This window comes from Buteo buteo, chromosome 5 (genome assembly GCF_964188355.1).
Source record: "Buteo buteo chromosome 5, bButBut1.hap1.1, whole genome shotgun sequence".
NCBI lineage: Eukaryota > Metazoa > Chordata > Aves > Accipitriformes > Accipitridae > Buteo > Buteo buteo.
In genome coordinates this window covers 29,680,652-29,705,871 of record NC_134175.1, presented here as the reverse complement: position 1 = coordinate 29,705,871, position 25,220 = coordinate 29,680,652, and the positions used below count along the sequence as shown (strand labels likewise).

Genomic DNA, 25,220 nt, shown 5'->3' with positions numbered 1-25,220 from the left:
AAAGTTGAGCTAGTGTTCATTAATCTCTATCAGATTTGCAACATAGAGGATGATGTATTCACAAATATGTTTGGGCAGTCATAATAAGGATTCTGAGTTCTACCTTTATGTCTCACCTAGCTTGCTTTGTAGCCAAAGGGTTATTTTTAGCGTTTTTTCTAACTTGAATTTAACTATGTTAGAAACTTTACCAACACAGCAGATACCTGATGTTGAAGTTGATTAAATAAACTGTAATATAAAATAAATAAATCAAACAACAAACACCAGGATATCTTTCTTTTTGAATTCCAAGGATGCAGAGGACACAGTGCCTTCACTTAATTTAGTAGCACCAAACCAAAATATTAGACAAACAGAACTACAATTGGAACTAAATCCAAAACTTCACCAATGGCTGGTATGAACATACCATTGAAATTTTAGACATCAGCTACAATAGCTGGTGGAATCAAATGTAGCATTCAAATTCTTCCATGACGATTTGAGGAGTTGGCTGGTTTGGATCCTCAGGACAAAGCACAAAAAGCTTGTTTTTCCATTGCCAAAATGAAGACCGGAAATATTTCATTACAGAGACATCATACCTTGCCACAGAAAGGGTTATGATCCTGTTTCACTAAACTGCTCTTCACGACTGGATGCACTGGGTTTTTCAGGATTCCCAGGCACACTGACACAAACACAGGAAGAAGACATCTGCCAGAGCTGGCCGTGCGGAGCTGTCTGTATTACTGAATTGCCTGCCACCCAGCAGAAAAAAATACATCCAGGAAACAACCCTGTCTCAGTCTCAACAGCAGCTGATCCTACCCAATGTTTCCACAAGACTTTTAGGTCTCAATGAACTGGGATTTTATGATGCAATCATACTTCATAGGTAGTTTCCAATTTGTCCTAATCACAATTGACAGACTGTCAAAGACAGACAAATCAGGCAACAAACACACACAGTGAGAGATAGATTCAGTAGATACACAGAAATACAGAGGAAACCAAGTATTTATGCCAAGAGTCAATGGGTACCCTCAAACATCTAAATTTTATTCAACATTTTCCATTCATTTTCCAAAGCATGCCTGAAAAACAATCATAAAAAATGGATATTCCATTTTAAGTTTTGTCACTATGGTAGTTATTGCAGGATTAGAGCACCTCTTCAGCATTGTTGGGTTAACTTGGTAAAATGATGTGAAACCTGTTCTGTGTCTGTTTCTTTATATAAAACTAACAGCTGACCAAGTTTTCTTTTCTCCCACACCTTCTAAAGGGTAAAACAAAGGTAAAGAAGGAAAAGCAAAAATCCTACAGAAGTGATCTTAAAATTAACATGACTGCTTGAATGACAGAGTGGCATTTAAGCCTAGTATGAAAAGACCAAACTTGATTCACACAGCTAGAAAAGAAAGGGTGAAATTGGAGACCCTGAAGTCAATCAAAGCCTTCCACCAAACTTGGAAAGGTTTTTCCCATACATACCACCCTACTGACAAGCTCTGTTTCTGGCCAAGGAGATGACATTCTGAAATTCCTGCTGGGATTATCTAAGCTGCGGACACAGCTACCTTTGCCGTCTGCCAGTGTAGTGACACAAATACAAATGATGGTCTCAAAAACTGCTATCAAATACCGGTAAAATTACATAAACTCATCATGGCAATCACAGCAAACTTCTTACAGTCAGGATGAACAGACAGACTGCAGAAATTACCTAGTCTTTAAGAGATGCTACAAGGTCAGCAACACAGTCAGTGGGAATATTGCCTAATGGGTATATCCTGCATATATTATTCCAGGGAGAGGAACAATGAAAACTGAGCTAAACTCTGCCTCCAGTCAATGGAAACGCAGACTCCTGCTACGCTTCCTAGCAGAGAGAAAAAAAAAATCCTAGTGGTAGAATTCCCACGTGTGGAAGACACAGCGCTGCAGTTCAGAGAACTTTCACTTAAGGTATGAGAGCAAAGACCCTCATTCGTGTACTTTCAAGGCCAACATCAAGACAATAGAGCATTACTTCCTGTGGGATGGAAAGCAGCCACTCAGACTACCACCCTTAATATAGAAGTCATTCAGCCAGTGCTTCAACATAATGAAATGGCTGCAACGTGCTGCAGTTTCAGATACTGAGGTGTTTTGCCAAATGCTGAATTTCCTCAAAATAAATCAATGATAACAGCTTCGCTATCATTTGAAGCTGTTTCCCAAATTGATCACCAACAGCTATCCATTCTCTTTTCTATTGGGTGTAAAAATAGACTTCATTGCTTTCAAAAAGGTTTTCCAGTTTGAAAGAGATGCCATCAAACCTAGAAAAGACCCATCTTTTGACCTGCTGGACTGGAGGTGCATTTGTAAAACAAGCTATATCATGCATCCTGCAAGACACTCAGCAGCTTCATCCTTCACAGCCTACAGGCCCTGTGCCTTCTGCACTGTCAGAAGCAAGGGGCAAGAGTTCTGTCTTCAAGCCAGGTGTTATGACAACTGTTTTCTTTTTAGCTTTAAATGAATATTGCAAGTGCAGAAGTAGATGAAATAGAGTATTAGGCCCTAATAAGCAACACCAATTTATTCACACTGTTAATGCAAACCAGTGTAAATGTCAATAATGTTTCTATTTGGATTCTTATTACTACAAAAACAAATATCTCAGTAACATATATACACCCCCCCCCCCCCGAAAAAGAGAACTAATTCATCACAACCTATTATTTCAAGATATTCTTATTTTAATTGTAATCTTATTTTACCCATATAAAACTTTCAGGAACTGCATCTTCTCCTTCAACGTTTTTCTGTCCCAGTTAGTTTCAAAACATTGCTAATAATCACCATCTCCCATCTGAGTACTTAGGTGTACTGCCCAGGCCAAAATAACCTCCATTATCATAGAAGTAATTAAACTATTTAAAACTCACAACTATTTAAGTTGTTTTCTAATTTCAGGTTTTATTTCAGTTTTTTATTTATATCTGATCCACTTGCCAGAATTTTGCAGAGCGAGGAAACAGATCTGCAAACATTGTTAGCTAACAGGTGTTCAGATAAAAAAACCCTCCTGATTTATTGGCCATCCCACAGAGGGACTAGAGAGAACTAATTGCTCTTCAGCAACAGCTAGCTAGCCAGCTAGCAAGTAACCCACAGTAGACTAGTCAGGTGAACTCAGAAGATGCCTTTTATTTCTTGACCACCTGCTCTCCCAGTGTCTACATGGGGTCACATCTGTAACATAGTGGGAGAAGGGCGAAATGAAGCACCACCAGAAAAACCACAATTGCTATTATCCTGATGGTGCAAACAGTAAGGAATGCTTACACTTCAGAAAGGGTTAGGGAAGGTTAAAGATACCAAATCTGTAACTAGGGTAAAAAAGCACCATGATTTTTGAAAAATCTTAAAACAATCACAAGAAGCTTAAGCACTAAGGTCAACAACACAGTACAGTCTTTTGAATATTTTATAAATTTAAAAATGAAGTATTAATTACCAACCTTAATGCTAAAGTGTAGGTTCCAAGTTGCCGTTGGCTTTCACGAATGAGATAGCTTCCCTCTGCAACACTTAATAATTGGTCAGCTTCCTCCCTTGAGATCATCCCATGGAATCTAAGGAACAAAGACTTTTTGAAACACATGTCTTTTTACTTTTAAATCACTTTTTCCTCTTCTTTTAAAAACCACCAACCATGGCAATTAAGAAAGAAACAAACATTAAAATGACTGATTTTTAGGAGTCTATGCCTTAAATTAATCTCCCTTTCTGCCTGCATTTGAAGTCATTTTAAATGGTTTAGAAAGGCTTCTGTGAAAAAATATCTATGAAACAAGTATATCGCTTTTTAAATCTGCATCTATCAATTTGTTATGTAGAAATAAATCCATTTTCTCCTGCTGGCTTCACATGTTTTGTGCTAGTGGCATGCAATACAACATTTTGCAGCATTCGGGGATATTATGGCAATTTGCTAAAATCTTGGGGATTGCATATAATCTTAGTAATTCCTGGTGTAATAACCTAGCAATACTACACATCTTTTACCAAAATAAACCCAAATATGATCTGCTTTTTTTCCCCACACTCAATCTAACCATCTTTGCCTTAGCAGTCTGCAATAGAAGACACATATATACTGTACACTTATATAGCATTTGTGATCCAAATCTTTTTTTTCCCTGCACACAAACACCTTTTGCAAAAGCCAACTGGAGGTGGGGGTAGAAAGAGACAACCCTTTGAAAGTACAGAAACCTATGTTTTTCTCACTTAAGGTAGCACTCAATGATATCCGTATCCATCAGAAAATGCAGCTGTAATTTTAGGCAGACAAAAGTGATGGTACTGCCATAAAAATCTGAGGGTGAGCAAGACACACTGCTGTAAAACACATAGAAGAAACAAGGGGCCCAGAGCAAACACTTGCAACCTCTTCTGTAACTATTATCAACAAACATGTCTGGATGAATCACTTTCAGAGATGTATGTTACTTACTCTCTTCCATAATATTTGGGTCTGTTCTCTACCTAGAAGAAACAACAGAAATTGTAATGTTTCATAACAAGTGAACCCATACAGTAAGCATACTGTCCATAATATAGTATTAAAAATAGAAAGGGATATAATGTGAAAGTACAGACAAAAATCACCTACTATCCCAGGATTTTCCCTGTGTGTGGAATATAGGCAAACCAAAGGCAAACCTTTGGGAAACATTGTACTTCTGAATGGCTTAAAACAGAGCGAGAAAGAATGAGCCGCTTGGATCATGTCATTCTCGGGGCTCTGCTAATACAAACTGATGGCATTAAGTATTCCTCGTACAAATTCCCAAAAAGGGGAAACAAAAGATTCATTCCATGGGTGTAAGTGTGCTATATTGTTAAGTGCACTAATTCAGTGATAAAATTCTTAAATTTACAAGTTATCTTCCATCACAGAGCTGCTGGTGCCACTGCTGCGAGAAATTAAGCCGCTACCATATCCCCTCAGAGTGAGGGCAAGTGGTAGATTAAATGATCAAGTGCCTAAGTCTTGCACTTCTTGACTTCACTAAACTGTGTGATCTGTAGTATCACCTAAAAGACCGCAACAGGTATGCATGCGTTATGCTGTGTAACACCAGCCTGTCCATGCTCTAGAGACCATACAGAGTAAATACACACAACATGCAAGGGTGTCAGAACACAATCTGCCTCCTAAGTATTTCAGACAAAGCAACTAATCTGCAATTGTCCAGGAAGTTTAGAGACAAGTGAGGAACTGCAGACCTCCCAGAAATCAGCTCAATAATCTAAACCACCAGATTATCCCTCCTTGCTAAATTTAAAGGAGGAAAAACTCTTTGGGGAGTAAAATTCAACAATTATACAACCTGAACTACAAGAGTATAAAATGATCCAGCTATAATAAAACACAAAACACTCACAGTAAACTGCCACTTCAGTTTCTTTTTTCCATCTTTTCAGAAAAAAGCCTATTAAAATTAGCACTTCTCTCCAGTTATCTCGGTGGAGTGTAAAAGATTTCAGATGTCCAAAACAATGAAAAATACATCCTGGTGTATAGTCTAATCACAACTCTTCCATATCCCCAGCAAATAAAAAGCTATTGTGATGGTCCATCACTTTTGAAAAATCATTCCATCACGGGAAAGACTTATAATGCTCTAAAAGATTTTCTTTTCCTACATAACAGCAAACAAGAGTTGACCAATGTGATAACTATTTTCAAAGGGCCTGAAAAGACTGGATCATTCCAAAAAAGAAAAAAAAGTCTTACATATTTTTGTTAAATGTAGGCTATTTCTTCAATAGGAAGATAGCAATATGAACAGAGAAAAAGCGAAAATATTTTATTGTTGTTATTATAGAAGCTTGCAACAATTCCTAACTAAAACCCTCAAGACAAGACACTAGACTCAGGCAGTTGTTAAAGAATCCTGTCGTGAGTAAGATTGTGTTGTCTGCCTATTGAGATATTATATTTATCTCAGTGAATACAGTGAATTTATATGACAGAACTGGAAATGAATTAGTAATGTGACAGGGCATCCTCAGAGTACTTGCAAATCCTAAGACAAATTACAGTATTATACTCTGTGTGCAAACATTTGAAAATGTGAACTTGTAGATGACTGGAGCAAAGCATCAGAGAAAAGCTCTGCTGGACTTCCAGGCAATTGTAGCTGGGTTTGCAGTTCATCTTGGTGGATGATGAGTTAAAGAGGAAAATAACCACTTCTGCTAACACTGAGTCTCTACTAATCAGTTTTACCAAGTCACAAAAACTTCAGTATCAATGTTGATGTGTAACACTGTTTGCTTGTATAAGGCTCAGTGCAACTGGAACCCCAATTCATTGAGTTATATTGCCTGGGTTTTGGTGTTCTGTTTTTTTTCCATAATTTTTTAAATTTATGATAGTATTAGGGTTTTTTGACATCTAGATTGAATGCATACATTTAGACTCTAAGGCAACTCCATCAGAACTCAGCAGGGGCCTTCTAATTCACTCAGAATTAGCTGGGCTACATACACACTTAGTGCAGTGCATGTGAACTTAGGAAAACACGCTGATTTCCCATACGTCAAATTTACCATACAAGACAGTAAACACTGCTCCCCAGCTTTCTATAATGCTTCCTACAAGTGTCGTTACACCAACTATACTCATGGCAACTTAGGTATAAAAGGCGGTGTAGCATTTGTTCTTCCTTCAGGTATCCCTAGCTGCACCAGAATTAGAAGTGACATGCAGCTTTCTTGGTCTTTTGTGTCCGCCTGGACTTCACAAAGTTCCTGCCAGACTGTATTTCTACAAATTGCAATTGCAGGCACCCTCCAGTTGCACATGAGCACTGAAAGCCAAAACAGTTCAGAAGCTTCATTACCCTAACCTTCACACTCAGTCAGCCTTAAGTTAAGGAGACAAAACCAAAACATCCATCTGGACTGGAACTAAAACCCACCTGAGACAGGAAATAAATTTCTAAATAAAATCAAAGCAGTGGCAAGAAATCGGTCATTTTAAGTAAAGCTGTTAGCTGGCAGTACAGTGTAATTATCCTCTGCAGAGTTTCTTTCTGCTCTGGCAGTATTTTTGGACCAAAGTTTCATTGAGCATGAGTAGAGGCAGCCTTTGCTACTTCATTTTCTCTGTATCCAGTGAAGATCAGCTAAATGCTAAGCTTTTGGACTTCTCAGGACTTTCTATTTATGGAAAACATTTCCTATTGTGGTTTGTTTAGCCTGTGTTTGGTACAGTTTTAAAAACTGCTTCTAACTTAGAAAAAAAAATTGTGAGATATTTGTTTTCAATGTGCTTATTTGTATAGCACTGATGCAGAGGCCACAGGAAAAATTCAGGTCTCACTATGATACCTGCAAGAAACACAAAGGTCAGCAAGATATTCACCATTGTTTTGTTCCTGGTTTATTCAAACTGAGGCGTGAAGCCAATGAAACCAAGTTTACCAACAGATAAATGGAGCAGACTTGGCAAGTGCCTTACAGTAGCCGTTCCTTTAGAAAAGAGCTTAGTTACCATGAAAGTTGGGAAGTCATTCTGGGTGAATATCATACTGGTAAAGCCATCTTTGAGAACAGCTCTAACAAGAATGTGGATTATATATGCCCACTCTATGCTATGTTTCTTGACTACTCACAGAGGCCATTTTCACAAGACTACATAGAGATGCTGTTTAACAGGCTTGTTAACTACTAGCACAGAATTACAACAAAGCCTCCTAATAGGATGGAAAAGGCCAGTGATTTTAATTACCTCCATCATTTGTCTGTTTGATATTTTTTCATACATAGTTATTTAAAATTTATCGTGGAGTGCCTTCATATAGCAGGCAAGGATGCTATAAATATGCCTGCATGTGCACGCACACACATGTGTATATAAAAGATTATACGCACAGCAAATACAAGTTCCAGGGAGGTAATACAATATTAATTGGACAAACAACATTACAGTTTGGATGTAAGCCTCACGCAGAAGTCAGACATCCTTAGAATGTTATGGAATCATCAAGTTTACAAATGAACATCATACAGTGTTAAAAGCCTTGGCTCTGCTGCACCTTCACAATAAAAAAATCCCAAATGAATGCAATGCTCTTTTTACCTCAGTGCCACTCCACTGATCTGTGTGTTGCTCTGATATGAAACTGGTGTAACAGAGCAGAAATTTGAATTCTCTGTATTTGAGAAGCATTTCATGTTAAGTAGGTCATTCCGTTGAATACTCCTCTCAGTATCAGCACTTGTACAACACGTGCCTTTGCATTTTTATGGTGTGATTTCCAATTATTCTTTAACAAGTGCTTTTTCCCCTAATCATCACTCTTGCTTATGTCAACAAGTGGAATACAATAAGGCAAGAGGAGCAATTTAGGTGCTAATATGTTACCAAATTACATGTTGTTCCCTCCCACTGACCTCTTTGATGTTCTCTGGACCAAAATTCTCTTCCTAATATTTATGAATTTGTTTACACAGCTGAATAATTCAACCACTTAGGAAAAGATTCTGCTCCCCACTGACTCACACATGGCTGCTAATAGAAACCCAGCTGAGAAAGAGCAGATCACAAAGCTCAACACTAGCAGGAGAGGCTGAGACCAGAGAGAAAGGTTAAACATGTTACTGCTCGCTGAATATATTTTCACTTCAAAACTGGCTCAGCTGCATAAATTGTTCAATACTTATAATGAAAAACACTTGCCTGCATTATAACGAATTAATGCAGAAATAGGAAAATGCATACTGATAATGTATTCTTTTTCAATTTTACCTTTATTAGGTAAAAATAAGCTCCAAAGAGCTTTGTTTTGGTAAATGGATTCTTTAATGAGAAAACGTGTATTTAACATGTTCTGTTCTGCAGCTAAATACCTGCAACTGACTGATTCTTTCATAGCTCTATTTTCTTTAGTTCAATTCTCACTAGTTTCTAAAACCTGCAGATTTTATTTCTCAGTTCCTACAACAACATTCATAGTGCAGACACAGGTTTACTCTGCAGCTCAGGGGCTAGGATAATGCTATTTTAGAACACAGAATGTCTCTCTTCATTTTCTGTTCCCTCTGGCACAGGGAAAGTTTTACACTTAAAGTTTGTCATATGTTATAATCTTGTTTTAGAATAAATTAATGAAAATATGATATTATAGACACTACTAATGTGTTGCATTTCTTCCTTCAGTGATGACAGGACTTAGCAGAGTATTTTGATTGCTTGTAGTACTTTTGCCAGTTCTCCATTGACTCTAACAGACTAACTTCCTATAGAATTAGATGAGGAGGACCTCTCTATGTAGGGATGCAGTAAGTTCAGATACCCTCCAAAGAGCTTGGATGATTAGTTCATGCAGGACACCACTCACCCACAGCAGATTTTCCTCCCTAAAACAGTCCAACTTTTCAATTTGCCACCTGTATAATAGCTAATAAAATTTTATAATTAACAGTATTACAATTCAGTGATAACAAGGATGAGAAAATTATAGTGGTCAGTGTGATTTGTATTTGAAGAAGCTTTACACAGTTGCTTTTATATTTGGCTGGCAAGAGTAGGTCTCTTGTCTGATTCTAAAAAGAAGCCAATCTGGATCAGATCAACAGCTGAAGGATTTCCAGCACTCCAGAGGCAGGAGACGTTTTTGATTTTCAGATACTGAATACACATTTATATCTCTGTTTATCTGACTGGATAGGCTAATAGCATTCTAAGAAATACTGTGAAGGAGAACTTAGTAAAAAATTTGCTTGTGACTTCTGATCACCTAGAGCAGAAAGACCCCAAAGCAGTTCTCTGCAGTCAAACTAGCATGTGATATAGTGCCAACAGATCTTATTGAATATGCTGGACCCCTTTATCAGTTTACAGTTTTTCCCTGACTACAGGGTACGTATGCATTGTGCAGTCGACATGCAAAACAATTACAATTGTTAAGTTATCTGCTTTAAGATTTCCTTAATGTGATGGTACTTTCCCACTCCTTACATTTCTATTATGGTTTTTTTTTTGTTTGGTTGTTGTTGTTTTTTTTTTTTTAAAGAAACCAAAAGTTATATAGAAAAAATGAAGATTCTAATTCTGTAGGAATTAAAACATTCACAACTGAGGCTCTCAAAGCATCTAACTGAAGAAACTGAAGAACTGTTGCTCATCACCACAAGAGCCAGGCGACTTTATAAGCATACACTGTAAGTGGGGAGGACCTCGGGGGATTGAAGGGTGGTTAAAGGGAGTATTGAAAACAGGATTATTAATATTGGCAATTATTATCATTGTATTGAGCATCCTCCCATGTGTGCTGTCCTTACTGCAAAGGGCCCTGCCGCAGACAATTCACATGGCATATTTAGCGCAAAAACAAAAAGGGGGAATTGTGGAGGACCTTGGCTGGACTGAGGGGCCTGGAGAGGATATTGACCTTGACAAGATTACAGTGTTCCTGTGAGAGAACAAGAAAGGATGAGAAGCATGCCTGGGAAACTAAGTTTAAGGAATGTGTTGACCTTTTGCAGTTGTGATAAGGAACCTGCAAAAGTCACCCAATGAGGGGTGAGAAAAACAACTTCTGACAACTTTTTGACCAATAAGGGACAGACATATGTACAAGGCAACAAGTATAATGGGTATAAATTTGCTGGCTTGCAGTAATAAAAAACCCCTTTGCTTGTACTATGAGAATGCGTACTTGTCATTTGTCCGTCTCGACCACGACATGCAAGTTTGTCACTACATGAGTAAACAATAGCAAAGCTCCGAGATAAGACTCAGCAAATAAAAGACTACAGTGATTGTACAGGCATAATGTCAGCACCTCAGTGAACAGTGTCAAAAGGCTACCAAACAGCCCTCATATGTTTTACAATATGCACATATATATATACCTACACACACACTAGCACTTCTTCCACCAGTGAAATACTTTTGAGGAGAGGAAGGAAAAAGCAACTGTTCAACAGCACTTAACAACAATAAACACAATCCCTTGGAGGCAGGGAGTAAAATACTTCATCCTATCCAGGTGAGCACTCTGTACAGTCTCTATACAATCACAAACCTGTATTGTAAGACTAAGCTCCTACAAGACTTCAGATATTTTGTATATTAAGGTAATGAAAAACCCTATCATAGGGAACACAAAATAGAAGAGAACCTTCCTAATAATGTTGCAATGGGAATAAAAAACTGGAAAGCCTCAATTTTTTTTCATGGCTCAGATCTTATCTTCTACACATCTCTCCTTCAAAGCTCCATCCCACCTTATTTGATGTACACAAGATATCTGCACAACAACCTTAACAAGAATACCACTGCTTGGACCCTCATTAATAGTGGAAACACTGGTTAAAACAAAACCTTTTTCTACAATGCTTCTTGTAAAATTCATGTATTGTTCTTTCCTATAGCTATGTCTTGCTTAAGTGCAATCAGCTATAGCTATACTTTTCATAAAATTACAAATCTATCAAATTAACAAAGGAAAACAAGAGTGCTTCCACTAAATGCAGTATTTCACTTCTGTTAAGTCTCTACTTTTTATCTTAAAAATTGACAGACTACTTCACAGACTCACAATTGGGCATTTGAAAAGATGACAGAGAAATGCCTGTTTAATTCTGTGAAGTAATCCTCCTTGTGATCTAGACTGTAAGCTATTAATGTTCCTGACAGTGCTATGTCCCTCTGTATGTAATACTACGTCAAAGTGACTAAAATATTTCAAAGATTAATTTCCTTTCTCTTGGCACATGTTAAAAATGCTTAAGTTCTATTGCAGCAATGTAATAACTTTCAGTGGTTATTCAGTAAGAGCTGTGTTTTGTAATACTGCTTAACAAGTCAAGCCTAACATTTCAGCATTTTTGAAATTGAAATTAATGCTTCCCAGGCTCCTAACGGAAGCTGCAAGGGAGACGCAGTTATGAATAAAATCTTGCTGGCACGGATGTTTGGTATCAGTTAAACCCTCCAGCACCATAGCTCTGGAGAGGTGCTGCGCTGCTGGATGGCAGCTCAAGGGTACACTAGCAATTTGCGGTCTGCCACAACAACTGACCCCGTGAGCAGGTGCTTCTGTATCACTGTGTATCAACAGGATCCTGTTGTTACTATTTGGATCCTTAAAATCTGTGGCTCTGCATAGCTTAGCTACTAGTATTAATGAGTCTTAAGTACTACGACTCAGATAACAGAATCAGAGGAGGTTTCAGTCTTCCCTCTGTTGATTTATTGCACACATCTAGCAGCAATGGCTGTAAAAACAGGTGCATAGTTCCCCTGTACAGCTCTGCTCTTGCTTCTGTGAATTTCTGACCGAAAAAGGAGGAGAAAAGGCATGTTTCCATGTACCTAAGAATCAAAAACCAGTAAATGATTCTCTGGTATACACATCATCCCCAAAACGCTTTTAAAATTTATTTTTAGATCAAATGGATTTCCAGGTACCAGTGCCCCCAAGGCTACTTACTCTCATCATGGCACCAAGTGTCCCAGGGAACCGCTGTTTGGGTTGGACGCCATTAAGTATAGACTTGGAATTACTGGACTCTATAAAACCGAACCTTTATAATACCCACCTCACGAGTGCAGGTTATCCTTCTGGGATGGGGAGCTTCCTGTTGCAACTGATACACTGGGAGAAGGCAGAAGTTAAATTCTGATTAATACACAATCATTGTATAAATTAGGCATTTGAACACTAAATATTGCTGTTTAAATAAAGAAGACTTTCTGCAAGATTTAATGCAAGGATACATATACGAAGGTCTCAAAAATTACTTACATGTGGTCAGAAAAAAGAATGTTGCTAGCCAAAATGGGATTACTGATGATCTTTACAATTAAATTCATCAAGTACTACGGAGTAACTAGGTGAGACCAGTCAAGATTCCATCAACTAGATCAGAAAAGGAATCATGACAAACACAAATTAAATTTTATTACATGTCAAATCAGGCTGCTGTCAGACTTTCTTCACTAAGCAGATGGAGTCCCATCCTACTACGCTGGGCACACACTCAGTCACCTGAAATATGTCAAGACTTTACAAGAATCATTCAGAACTTTGCAGAATCAAACCCTCTGCTTTTGCCACTGGTCAGTGATGACCTTCCTGAACAGAGAGAGAGATGGCCTTTGCATTTGCAGATCTAAAGAAATCAGGAGTTGAGTAGCAGAGTAAAACTCTTAAGGCCCAAATTATGACATGCACTTACTAGTATCTTCCCTCCCTCTTTTTGCCTTTTTTTCTTTTTTTTAAATAAGCCTCATCAAGCCAGAATAAATCTTAGGAGCCAGTTGTAAATGTAATGGTACTAATGTGCAGACTTCCTTATAGGAGTGACTTTCAACTTCTATCCCAAAAAGAGTTTGGTTTGGCAAGTCACCTTCAAAATGAGGCTGTCAACACTAAGTCAGTATTTGAATAGTACTCTAGAACTGATACAATGGACATTTGGAATTGTAATCTTTTAAAATAAAATTTTGTTTCAATCATTAGTACTAACACCAAGGTCTAATAATATGTGCTGTCACCTTCTTCAGGTAATAAGACCATAGATTGATTTAACCAGTAAGATTTGACTTCATTACACTTTTCATTTGATCACGAGTCTTTTCCACTGACAAATGCTGTATTTATGTGCTAAGTTACATGGGAACGGAGCAAATGGCAAGATGCCCGATGATATGGCAATCATAAGATAAAATGGAAAAATTCACTCCCTTTGTTCAAAACAAAAAACCTAATGGTTTTTCCTGATGTTACTAAAATCAATCCTTACCATTCTGTATTGGTATTACAAAAATGATTTTTGCAGGTGATGAAGAACAGCACACCAGTATAAAAACCAGTAATTTTCATTTCAAGCATAGCAAGACCATTTATTTTGCCAGCACACAGACTCCCTAGCTTCTGTTGTAAAAGTCATATTTGATGGCACTGGACCTTGTCCACATCTAATTCTGAGAACTGTAGAGTCAAGTTCAAAGGAAAAAAAAAATAATCACAGAGCGAATATGGATTTCTCTGAATTTCACAGAAGAACAGTGGAGAATCACAATCAGCATGCCCTGCCAAAATTGGCTAAAAACTGAGAACTGTTTCCCACCTTACTTCAAGCCAGGCTGAAAAGATTTTCTGGAAGGAAATTCTTCTTCTCCAAAGGCAGTACCTTTCTCCTCTTCCAGTCAGAAGCACAGCAGGTAGACTAGTTAAGTTACAAAACAGGATGCCCATTCCTCCTCCTCTAATTAATGTATGCAATTCAAACTGTTCAACACCAGTTTCCTTGCTGTAATTATTGCCAGGGAAGTCAAACGAGACATTCCTCTTCATTCATCATGAAACAGAAATATAATCAAACCCCATGACTCTGCACTTCATTCTGAACCATGGGAAGGGTTCACTATGGCGAAGCATGACAGTGTAGGAGAGTGGGTACATACACATTTGCACGCGCCCAAGCCTTCAGCTCCTGGCAAGGTGCCAATGAAGACTTGGTATTAGAGAGGCTGGACCCCCTGTTACAGATTATGGCATGGAATAAACCAAACAAAGAGGCAGTGTTCCCTGAGCTCACAGAAGGTACAGACCTGTGATTCATTGTTAATGCTTACAACTGGGAGCAAACTACACAGATCTTGGTAACAAGTATGAAAATGTATCACAATCATTACCAACATTGTTTAATACCAAGGAGTGAAATGTCTGTTTTATCTTTTAGCCCTCCACTGCAAGAAAAAAGCTTGTTCAAATCGTTCAGTGTGCAAATCCTTTAATATTAAGTGGCTGACTTGGCATATGACAAGCTACTGGTATAATATATGATGATTCAAAAGGCACAGACAGGCTTTGCCACCAGATTCGCAAAAAGACCAAGGTCCCAGCCGTCTCAATTACATGACAGCAATTGCATATGTTGGCAATTATTAAAAGCTGTTGAAAGTCATCCATCTAAAGAAAACACTCAAGGTGGTAAAATTAAAAGCCTTCAGCCTTTTTTTAGACGTTGCCTTTCTATTTTCTTCAATTAACATAAATGTATTTTAAGAGACCCTGACATTCCTAGACTGTTAAGGCGTAAGCAGTTTTGCCAACTCCTGTAATTTTTACTACAAATTTCACAATATCTGGCTATTTACTTACAGCCTAAGCTCTTTGAAATTTCTTATGAGACATGTTCTCATTTACGGAAGTCATCTAATGCTTATATTTCATAGAAGATCTTGACTATGTAACTCATGATCACTTTAACAACTCAAAAATTGGAAACCAAACCCAAACAAGAAGGCCGATTTATGAGTTTTAAGGTCTAACTGTGATTTTTGAATGCATCAGGTTGGCAATGGCAGGGACAGAACAGAAACAACTGACCTCTGTGAGCCATTAACAGAAGACTGGTCTAGGTGACAGAAAAGCTGTTTTTCCAATGCTCATTTAATTCTACTACATGTATTTTAGCTGACAAAAATACTTTCATCTGCTCTCTTACACTTAACTCTCTTTCTAAACATGGTTTTCACCAAGCCTTTAAGACCAACGCAAAATCTCTGATTGAAAACAATCTCCCACTGCAGGATGGAAACCTTTTTGAAACAACTGCATTTTCTCAGGTGCTAAATCTCCCCAGCCTTTAGAGAGCAACATCTTCATCATGTGAAATGTTGCTTGAACAAGTCTCTTTAGCCTGAAGACACCAAGCCTTGGGAATATATACAAAAGAAAATGCAAATGTAAGTCTGACATCCCTAAACTGTTAAGTGTGTTAAACACACAAACATTCTGCTTTTGAAATCTGCTTTTAACAGAAGACTCTTTCTTGCTGTGGTTCCTCAAGTCTCAAAATGTCTCACACCTTAGCTTTTCTGTCTACAAAGAAGTAGAGTTTAGAGGTGAGACACTGTGGAAAGCTATGATGTTTTGCTATGGTGTCATTTGTCTCAGGTGTTCTCTTCAATCTCAATGAACCTCCATCAGTGCTGCCAAACAACAGGTCATTCCTTTACACGGAATTTTTTTGTATTTAAAAACGTTAGATTGTTGGTTTGGGTTTGGTTTTGGTTTTGGGGGGGGGGGGGGGGAGGGGAGGGTGTTGAGGTTTTTTTTATTTTATTAGGAACGAAAACCAGCAAGTTGTGAAATTCCCAAGGGAGTAGTGCTCTGCTCTCAGGGCAACATGCCTGGACTACTGCCCTGCACACCTGACTAAGGCAGCCTGCAAGGCCAGCTCCCTCTGAGCTTGGGGGAAAAAAAAAAAAAAAGAAAAAAAAATCCATTGAGATACTTACAATAAGATTTCCAAACAGGTGGTCTGTATTCATCAGTATCTGAAAGAAAAACAAAAAATCTTAATGTTGCGCTGGAAATACTTTAACACAGAAATAACCCCGCAGAAGCACTTGCAGATTCATTAAGATAAATATTGCATGTAGGTTCTAAAATTATTTTTTATGATCAGCGTATAGGACAACATGTTAAAAGTTCCCCCTCTTTACTTAAACTGAAAATATGAAAAGGTATTTTCTTTAACCAGCTAGAATAAAAACTCTAGAAATACATTTGCAAAATGGCAAACATGCAGATCAGAAGCCAAAATACTGGGGGGGGGGGGGGGGGGAAGGGGAATGCATACTGTTTTACTATGTACATATCCGTAAGTTCCCTTTTAAATTACACCAGAAAGATTTTTTTAATCTCAGTTTATATTACGATAAACCAGTTTTCATCCAACTTATCCCTGCCATTAGCTTTTTCCTCTTCTGGATAGGAATTAACAACTCCTAAAATAAAATCAGAGTATGTAAGTAGTATGAAATATTTTGCAAAAAAGGAGGGGTCTTTTTCATACTACTTGGAAGCAGTCAGTATGTATTAAAAGTACCAGCATATTTCTAATCTCAAATTTTAATTCTCAAAAAAAAAAAAAAAAATAAAAATCCCAGTGTTTTTTGTCACCCTTATGACTTGCTGACAACTGATCTGACATTTTCAGCTCAGGGCTCTGTTGCAAACTTTGTCTCTGATCCACTGTTTTACCACTCTGACCAGCTTCATTTCTGATGCTACAAGGTACTGAGGCTTTCTGCAAGATGCTGTGCTTATCTGCCTTGGAGCTGGTAGGAGTTACTCAGTACTCATTACACCACAGGGTCATAAGTTGAGACAACCACACAGCCCACCTTGCTGTTTGAAGCCTCTTCTCACCGCAGCATTCATTTCTGAGCTCTGTTTGCAATTGTCTGCTCACTGGAACTACCTGCTGCATCCAACAAAACCCTAATTTCTAGTTTTTATTATGAGGTTACGTAAAGATCAAACAATCTGGGAATGTGTTGCTTGAATTTTGGCCTGAGTGTCATCTCCACTTGAGACTCCCTAAGGCCTCCAACACTGAGCCTGAAGATGGGAAAGGATTTTGCTTTGCCTCCCCTTAGGATAAGCAATCTGCCTTCTTCAGCTACTTGCTATAGTCCATCTCTCCCACCTACAGTCATGTCAAAATATCTCTAAATTAGAGCTTAGTGGAATGAAATATTTTCCAGTTTAATTGGCACAGACTTGCCCATACCCTCCCCAGACCCACCCAGCACGCTCCCTGCTCTGAGCTATCATTTTGCTCGATTTTTTACCTTGTATTTTAGCACTACGCATGAAGATGGTGCAGTCCTTACACACTACTTCGGTGGCAGTGGGTTTTATAAATACAATTCATTATGACTTTTTTATTAAGGTAGCACTTGGTCAAACTGCCAACCCCCAGAATATGATGGGTTTTGATCTTTGGAAGGTTCAGCAGATGCACTACCATGTCCTGGGGATCGGCCAGAGCACCTCGAATCTGTACAGAGACTTCAGTAGCCCGCACTATACTATGTAAGTGAAAGAAAATCAGCAGCAACAGATGCAGCCATGGTTATTCGTTCCTACTTTGATACCTTTAATTAAGGCAGTGCAAGTTGATTCATTCCAGAAGCATTGTAACATGATCCCTTAACACTGCAGTGTCACATGGAAAAAGGGCAAAACTTGGAAGTAAAAATAATGGGTTTAGTCCCAGAAGACAACTCTTACCCCACTAGCTGAATTTTCTTTTGCTATAGCCTGTTTTTTGGCAATATATGCACTAATTGAATTTACAAATAAATAATTTAAGTACAACACACACTGTATTTGTAAAATATGAGCTGACTATTATGAAAATACTAATATCTTGGCAGTCTAACCTATACTTGCTCGCACTCCAGCCATATAATTGTTACAACTAAGGGCAGCATGATTATAAAACTGAAAAACAACAATATTTGTGCCAAACAAAAAACCCCAAGCCTTGTTAAAGTCAGGCAAGAACAGCAGTAACTTTCATACAACAAACATTTAACATTCAGAAATTGGAAGGAATGATTTATGTTATGCAGCTGTGCACAAGGATTTTGTTAGAAAATCTGTCGGTGAGCTTTACTGCCTTTACAGTGTGAGAATACCCTCCGGTCATCCCACATGAGGTAATGAAAAAACAAAAGGTCATTTCTATTGTGATTTTTTAAAAAAATGTTATCTGATATAAAATACTGTAGCAGCAAGTACAGCGCAGTAACAAGGGTGAAGCAGAGGGTCTGTAGTGTTTGTTTCTGTGCAAGAATGTTTCTATTGCTAAAACCACTGCACTACACAAAGAGAAAACAGAATGAGCATAAACATCAGACCAGTCTCTTAGTTATCCATTTTTAAAGATTAATCGCTGTGGTCCCATTTAACACATTACCAGTATTTTGAAATGCATTATTAGGAAAAGGGCTTGATTTTTAGACAGTGCAGACTTCCAGATACAGCATCTCCAATTAGGCATCCAAAGTACTCAAAAAGCACTTTAAGGCATGATAAAAAACCCACAGAAAATGCTGAACCCAAAATACATTTTCTCACTAACGCTGCACCACTTTCTAATTAACGCAATAAACTCTATGCTGTCAGTTCTCAGATTTTCTACAGCTCCCATCAGCACAGTATCTCAGCTCTGCTAAATATTTCCATGATAAAATAAAATAATTTTCTACAAGCTGTGCATCATGTTTTATCTTAACTGTATTTTCTGCCTTAAGTGAGATGCAATTCAGCTTAAAGCTGCTCTTCTCCAAAGGTCTGGAGCACTACAGAAAACATAAATGCATAAACTGATCCTGCCAGCATTGGTGAGCCTTTTGCTAGCACAAGGGCACTCTCATCAGCAAGTACATTTTAGATCAGGCACACTGTCCATGCACATAAATCACAGTTTCAAACCCAGCCCAGTTTCAAACTGACAGATGCTGGTGCTGAATAGTCTTCCTAACCTTTAAAAGGGAAAATGTTTGATAATATCCTACTATCCCAAGCAATTATAGTTTTTTAATTCTTCAGAATTTTGCTCTGACTGGAAGGGTATATGTACAAGATTTTATTTTTACATAATATAATGGGACTTCCTCAAATTCTCTACCCTGAATCCATACTGATAACTAATAATTTTCCAGCCTGGAACAGATTAGAAAAGAAACAGCTGTATGCCCAAACCCGTACTTTTAAGCTCCTAAATAGACCTGTCATAATATAAATATGTATGCATATATAAAGAAAAGAGTACGAATATATTAAACTGATACATCACTTGAAATCCTAGTGAGGCCCAAAGTTATATGCAAGGTAAAGGGGTGGGGGGACACAATGCTGCAGGATACATGAAAATATATTTACAGTCCTTTACCCTGTAGCATCAGTTTTTGCTCTTGAACCAATAGCAAAATCAAACTCATCTTCAAAGCAAGCATCTTACCACAGAGTAACAGCTGATGCCTCTAGTTCAGGCATGAACCTACATTTCTTGAATACCTTACGTGACAGGTTATCTGTCTCTCAGCTTCTCTAGGGGCAAGCAAGAGTCTGCCAGCCCATCTCTCTCTCTCCAATGGACAAGGACAGAAGTGATCCCTATTTCTTAAACAATTCCCAGCACTTTCTTGTGGTTATCTTCTTTTCTCCCAAACACACTCTCCTCCTCTCTTTTCTAGGACTCTGCCTTCCCCCAGCCTTAGCAATCTTCACCTGCACCTCATCCCCGAGCAATGCTTTGGTTTGCTCCTCACTGCTGTCCTACTAGGACTTACCTACCCAGCCCACTCTATCTCCTCAGCATCTCATTCTCAAACCATCTCATCTCTACTCAAGGCTTCCTTGAAATTTGCCTAAATGCAGAGAAAACAGAGGCAGAAAAGCCCAGAACAGCACAAGAGGCAGCTTCTGGCAACAGCCCCTTTACAGGCCGAAATGTCACAGTAGGGCAGGAATGTGCCCTCCTTTAAGCACACAAATAAATGAAAGAAAAATTAAACCATGCATCTTGAGCATGAACCATCTGCAACTAAGAAGTGAAAAGCACAGAGCAATCATCAGAAATACACGCTTGCATAGAAAAGGGCTTCTGCCAATAGAAAATCATACAGCCATTTAGAAGAAGTTCATACACAGACACAAACGCTATGAGAGCATCTCAGATTTTTCCATAAACACAAATGTGACTAATTGTGACATTACAACGTAGCATTTCCCTTCGTTATTTTCCTTCTTTCTTACCCATTTCCATTTTAGCCTTTATATAAATCTGGACAACTGTAGTACTTTCAGAGTGTACATTTTAACTGCAGATAGAAAAACTGTTACTACTGCCTCAAACTGTTTAGACTGCTTGTCTCTGTGTATTCCTTTTATAGAAAGAATAAAAATGTTTACCTCTGCTTGAAATGGTTCTTTCTCTCTCCCCACCGAAGTTCTGCAAGCTCTAGGGTAGAGCAGCAGCAGCTTAACTATGCCTGGTAACCCCATAAAGCAATTTAGGACTTACTGGTAAGGTTTCCTGTAGAGAATTCAGTTTAATTTTTCTTTTACTGTATGTCATTCCCTGCAGCATGGTGATCAGTAACATCATGCTGGGGATTAGTTTAACACTGTCTGGGAGGAAATAATCAGCTACCTACTGACACAGCAGCTCTTGACCAAACTTTAGTTTTATTCAGCAATACCCTTATTGAACACAGGTGAGGCCTCAGGTGGAGAATCTCATGGAAGACGCCAGTTCTTAGCCACATGAACCACACTTCAACATGATCAGGAGAAGAAAATCCAGTTTCACATTTTCTGAACCTATGTAGGCCCAAGGAATGGTGTAAGTCATAAATATGAAAAGACGCAAGAAAGTATAAAACATTCTTCTGTAAGCTAAGGCCTAGGCACTGACCAGTAAGCGTTAACATGTGTTTTAAGATGCTAATCTTGCTTTGTTTGGCAGCAGCGTGTGTCGAAATTTAACTCCTGGAGAGATGCATGACCAGGAGACGTGGCCGTTTGCTGACCCATACAACAGGCTCCTTTTTGTGCCCAGAAAACAACTTCTAGAAAATTCCTCCTCAGCCTCAAAATCTTGCTTGTTAGCACCTTCTGTATGCCCAAAGGATGCACATAAAATCACTCGACTTACGGAAATGAAGCCATCGTTTATTTGCTGGTGAGATCCTCAAGCCACAAAACCAGCGCAGTTGAACAGAAAATGCAATTTCATCTCTGGTTTTCAGAGTACAAGTACCAACAGCATTTCAGAAACTAAGCTCAAGCCATCATGAAATGTTTTAAGCAGCAGCCAAGCAGGCCCTAGCAGTGAGGGCTTTTATGCGCTCCAACCAAAATAAAACTCAAACAGCATTAAGGTAATTAAAGGATGAATACAACCACCGCCCTAGGCAGCAGTAGTAAAACAGATGGGCTACAATACTATGGTTTCAGGGTAAATACGAGAAGCTAATCTCTGGCTGTGGCAGCACCCAGCTGTGCTGGAAGGGTTTTGCAGAAGTCCCTGTGCCGCTGGCAGCCGGAGGAGGGGAAGGCGATGGCGGGCAGCTCCCAGAGATGGGGCAGCAGGGCAGAGGGTGCAGAGAACAGCCAAAATATCCCCGTCAATTGCGTGTGTACTGAAGAAGGAAGGGCACACATGAACGGTCATTTGTCACTCCTACACAAGACCTTGGGATCCACTTTTTTTTTCCACAAAGCCTCTCTCCACCCCTCTGCTACCAGCAGCTGGTAAGTTAAACGACGGTCTGTAATGGGGTGGCGGGCAGAGGCAGAGTCTTCATGCAAAGAGCAAGAAGCACTGTGCGTGGCTACCTACCCATCACACGAGGTCCTGCAGAAACCAACGCACTCCTCCCTGGCAAGCAGGGTGCCATGCACAGTGCCGCCAAAGGCTGCAGAAAAGTACATTTCAGCCAGAGCTCGGTAAACGAGAGAGAAAGCTGTGATCAACCATTCTTGTCTTGCATGAAATGTTTTCTTAGGAACAAACACTTCTTCAGCATTCAAGTCCTCCACATGAATATAAAAAGGGAAATGATCCTCTGGCTCAGTCTTGTCCTGTCTTTGCCTTTCCATAGCACAGAGGTAAACAATTTATTTCTGACCAAAATACCTTGCACGGGCTTACATTGTGCTTTTTAAGAGATCTCAGGGAACTTTTTAGTATATTCCCTTTCTCTTAAATAAAAACTCTTATACTGTTGTTTTAAAAAAAATGTTGGGGTTTAAAAGTGACTGAATAAATAATGTTAATCCAAAAGTAATGTTGCTCTATTGGTCCCTAAAACCAAAGACATTAATGACAAGAATGTCATGGCACACATGGCCTGGGCCCATGTGGAAAACACACAGGGTCTCACAAGTAGGGCATCACAGAATTTCTGTTGTTTATGGGAAGATCCCCGCAAGGCTGAGAACACCCCAGGCCGTGAGCACTATGTTTTCTCCCAATTCCCAAATATAAAATATACTGCATGACGTTCAGCAACGATGACTGATACTTCTAGACCGTTATTGAGTCTTTGATGCTACTTTAATGTTATCATTGGTACACTATTTCCTTTGAATTAAGAAAAAGAAAAAAGCTTTGAAAACTTCTAGACATGTCAAGACTCTTCCTCAGGCAGGCAGACACCATTACTGTAAAGAGCTTCACTGCAAAAGCTTCCAAATAAACCACCATCTATTTTCTCCACCTTCTCTAGGTGGAGAAAAGCTGCCAGACAGGTGTCCGCTTTAACATGTCAGAGTTCGACACGTGTCCCAGCTGCATGGGGACAGCTAACCCTCCCAGCAGAGGCTCCCCTGTTCCCAGCCTGCTGTGCTGCCAACACGTGGGGTAGCTGTTAAGTGTTCAACTAAAGCCCAGTCTGATCACAAAGACAAATGGCCTCTAGGTCCAAAAAGGAGCTATCACCAGCTTATGTGGTTCCCCTCCTGCCAGGGGATGGCGACTTGCAGGCAGAGGTTACAAGTAGCCTGCTCAACCGCACCCAACTGTTTCCAGGCCATCCCTGGAGAAGCTGGCACCCAACAAAGTCGCTCCACCACTAAAGCCATCCATCCGCAGGGATTTGTCTGAGCCTGTGGGCAGAGGGGACAGCCACCAGCAACAATTCTCCTTATGCAAAGTTTTGCTCCTTTGCCTTGACCTTTGGCGCAGGTAGCTACACTCCTTAATGCCCATAAAATCCCATGCATGTGGTCAGCTTTGGACTTTAAAATTAAACCTCGTTTGAATTATTTAAGCAAGGAAACAGCTGAATGTACTTTCTTCACATTTTCCAAAGGCACTCCCATCCGGGAGGAGAACAAGAGTACAATACAATCTAAGGGAAAGATACAAACCAGTGAAAACAGGCAACGATAATGAAAGCATCCCTTTGGCTGCAGGATAGCACTACATCACACACATGGTGACCCAGGAATTTTTTAATGGAACAAAACTTATTTTTTCTCTGCTCTTTTGTCCTCACATGTTTTTGCTTTTACCACTCCAAAAAAGTACAATTAGGTTTCTAATTATTACTGGAGTAAAAATGATTAAGAGAAAGCTGGTGTGAATGATGCCCCAGAAAGCTACAAGGGCTGCTGTCATTTCTCTGATGTGACCAAGTACAAGACAAGAAAGCACTCTCAGCAAAAGTGAAGGGGCTTAAAGAAGGGCATGCTCTGAATAATTGCATCAGTCTTGAGGGAGAAAGAGAAAAAAAGACCACACTACCATCCTGGTTTCTACAAACGTCTGATCTGACAACAATAAATTCTGTGGGAATGCTTCTAATGGGGTTGAATGAGAGACCCACTGAAAACAGCTAGAGTTCAATGCCTTTTATTAGCAGGTCTACTATTACTGCCTCTTTATGAACGATGGGAAAATTTTAATGGGTAATATTTTGCCTATCACAGACACTGCTGCTGTTAAATGAACTCATCTTCTAAGTGATTAGACCAGGTTGCAAATGATCTGTTTCTAGATTTTCATTTAACCAACGCAAGGGAAGCATGTATTCATTTTTCTTCCTCTTTGCCAGATAAATAGTGGCATATGACTACACGAGTAATGACAAATAAAAATTTAAAAAATCTTTTATAACAAAAAAATTTAAATGAATTTTTAATCTTAAGCTGGAATTTTCACATATGCAATGGTAACAAGCAAAACACAGCTGTTGTCCTCTTTCTCTTGACTGTAGTTTAATGGAGGGGTGGCAAATACCTCTCCCATGAAAGCACAGTTAGCTTACTGTTTAAGAAAAGTTTCCAAACCTCTAAAATAATTTCTTGGTGTTGCTGCAAGTATAAAAATTTAGACCTCAGAGATGTAAAAAGATGACAAGTGCCACCTTGTGGGCATTTAACAAAGACAGAATTTAATGTTGCTTTCCATTTCCAGCAGGGTATCTCAGGCTCCAGACAACAGGCTGCAGCCAATTTTCAGCATTTATGGGAACACCATCTTTGCTTCCTGAGAAAAGACAAACACGATGGGAACTGCTACCTAACATGGCTCTGGGGCTTAGCTGTAGGTACAACAACAGAGTCAGACAGCCAGCTGTCTGTAAGCCTCTGATTTACATCACTACAGCAGTTACAATAGCTCTACAGACTTATAAGTATCCTGAAATGTCTGGTTTACACAGTAAACAACTTCCAACTGAAAATGTTGTCAAAATCAAATATGCTTCTTTGATTATCCATTTCAAAGAAAAACAGCTTTTTTTTTTTTTTTTTTTAAACTCATTGTGGCAAAACTGACTTGTGTCTGGCTGCAGCCCCGAAGTGCTGGATCAATGAGTTAAGCAGTTTCCCATC

General features: G+C 39.0%; 1 protein-coding gene across 2 annotated transcripts in view; it reads right to left on the bottom strand.

Annotated features, from left to right (window-relative positions):
• The window catches only part of CHN1 (chimerin 1), a 106,477-nt gene that overhangs the window by 66,421 nt on the left and 14,836 nt on the right, over positions 1–25,220 (bottom strand). For both annotated transcript variants that reach the window (XM_075028410.1, XM_075028409.1), the window contains exons 3-6: positions 16,316–16,354; positions 12,604–12,659; positions 4,496–4,527; positions 3,498–3,611 (exon numbers count right to left, since the gene is read on the bottom strand). In XM_075028410.1, coding sequence (XP_074884511.1) covers positions 3,498–3,611; positions 4,496–4,527; positions 12,604–12,659; positions 16,316–16,354 — 241 coding nt within the window. The remainder of the gene's footprint in view (positions 1–3,497; positions 3,612–4,495; positions 4,528–12,603; positions 12,660–16,315; positions 16,355–25,220) is intronic.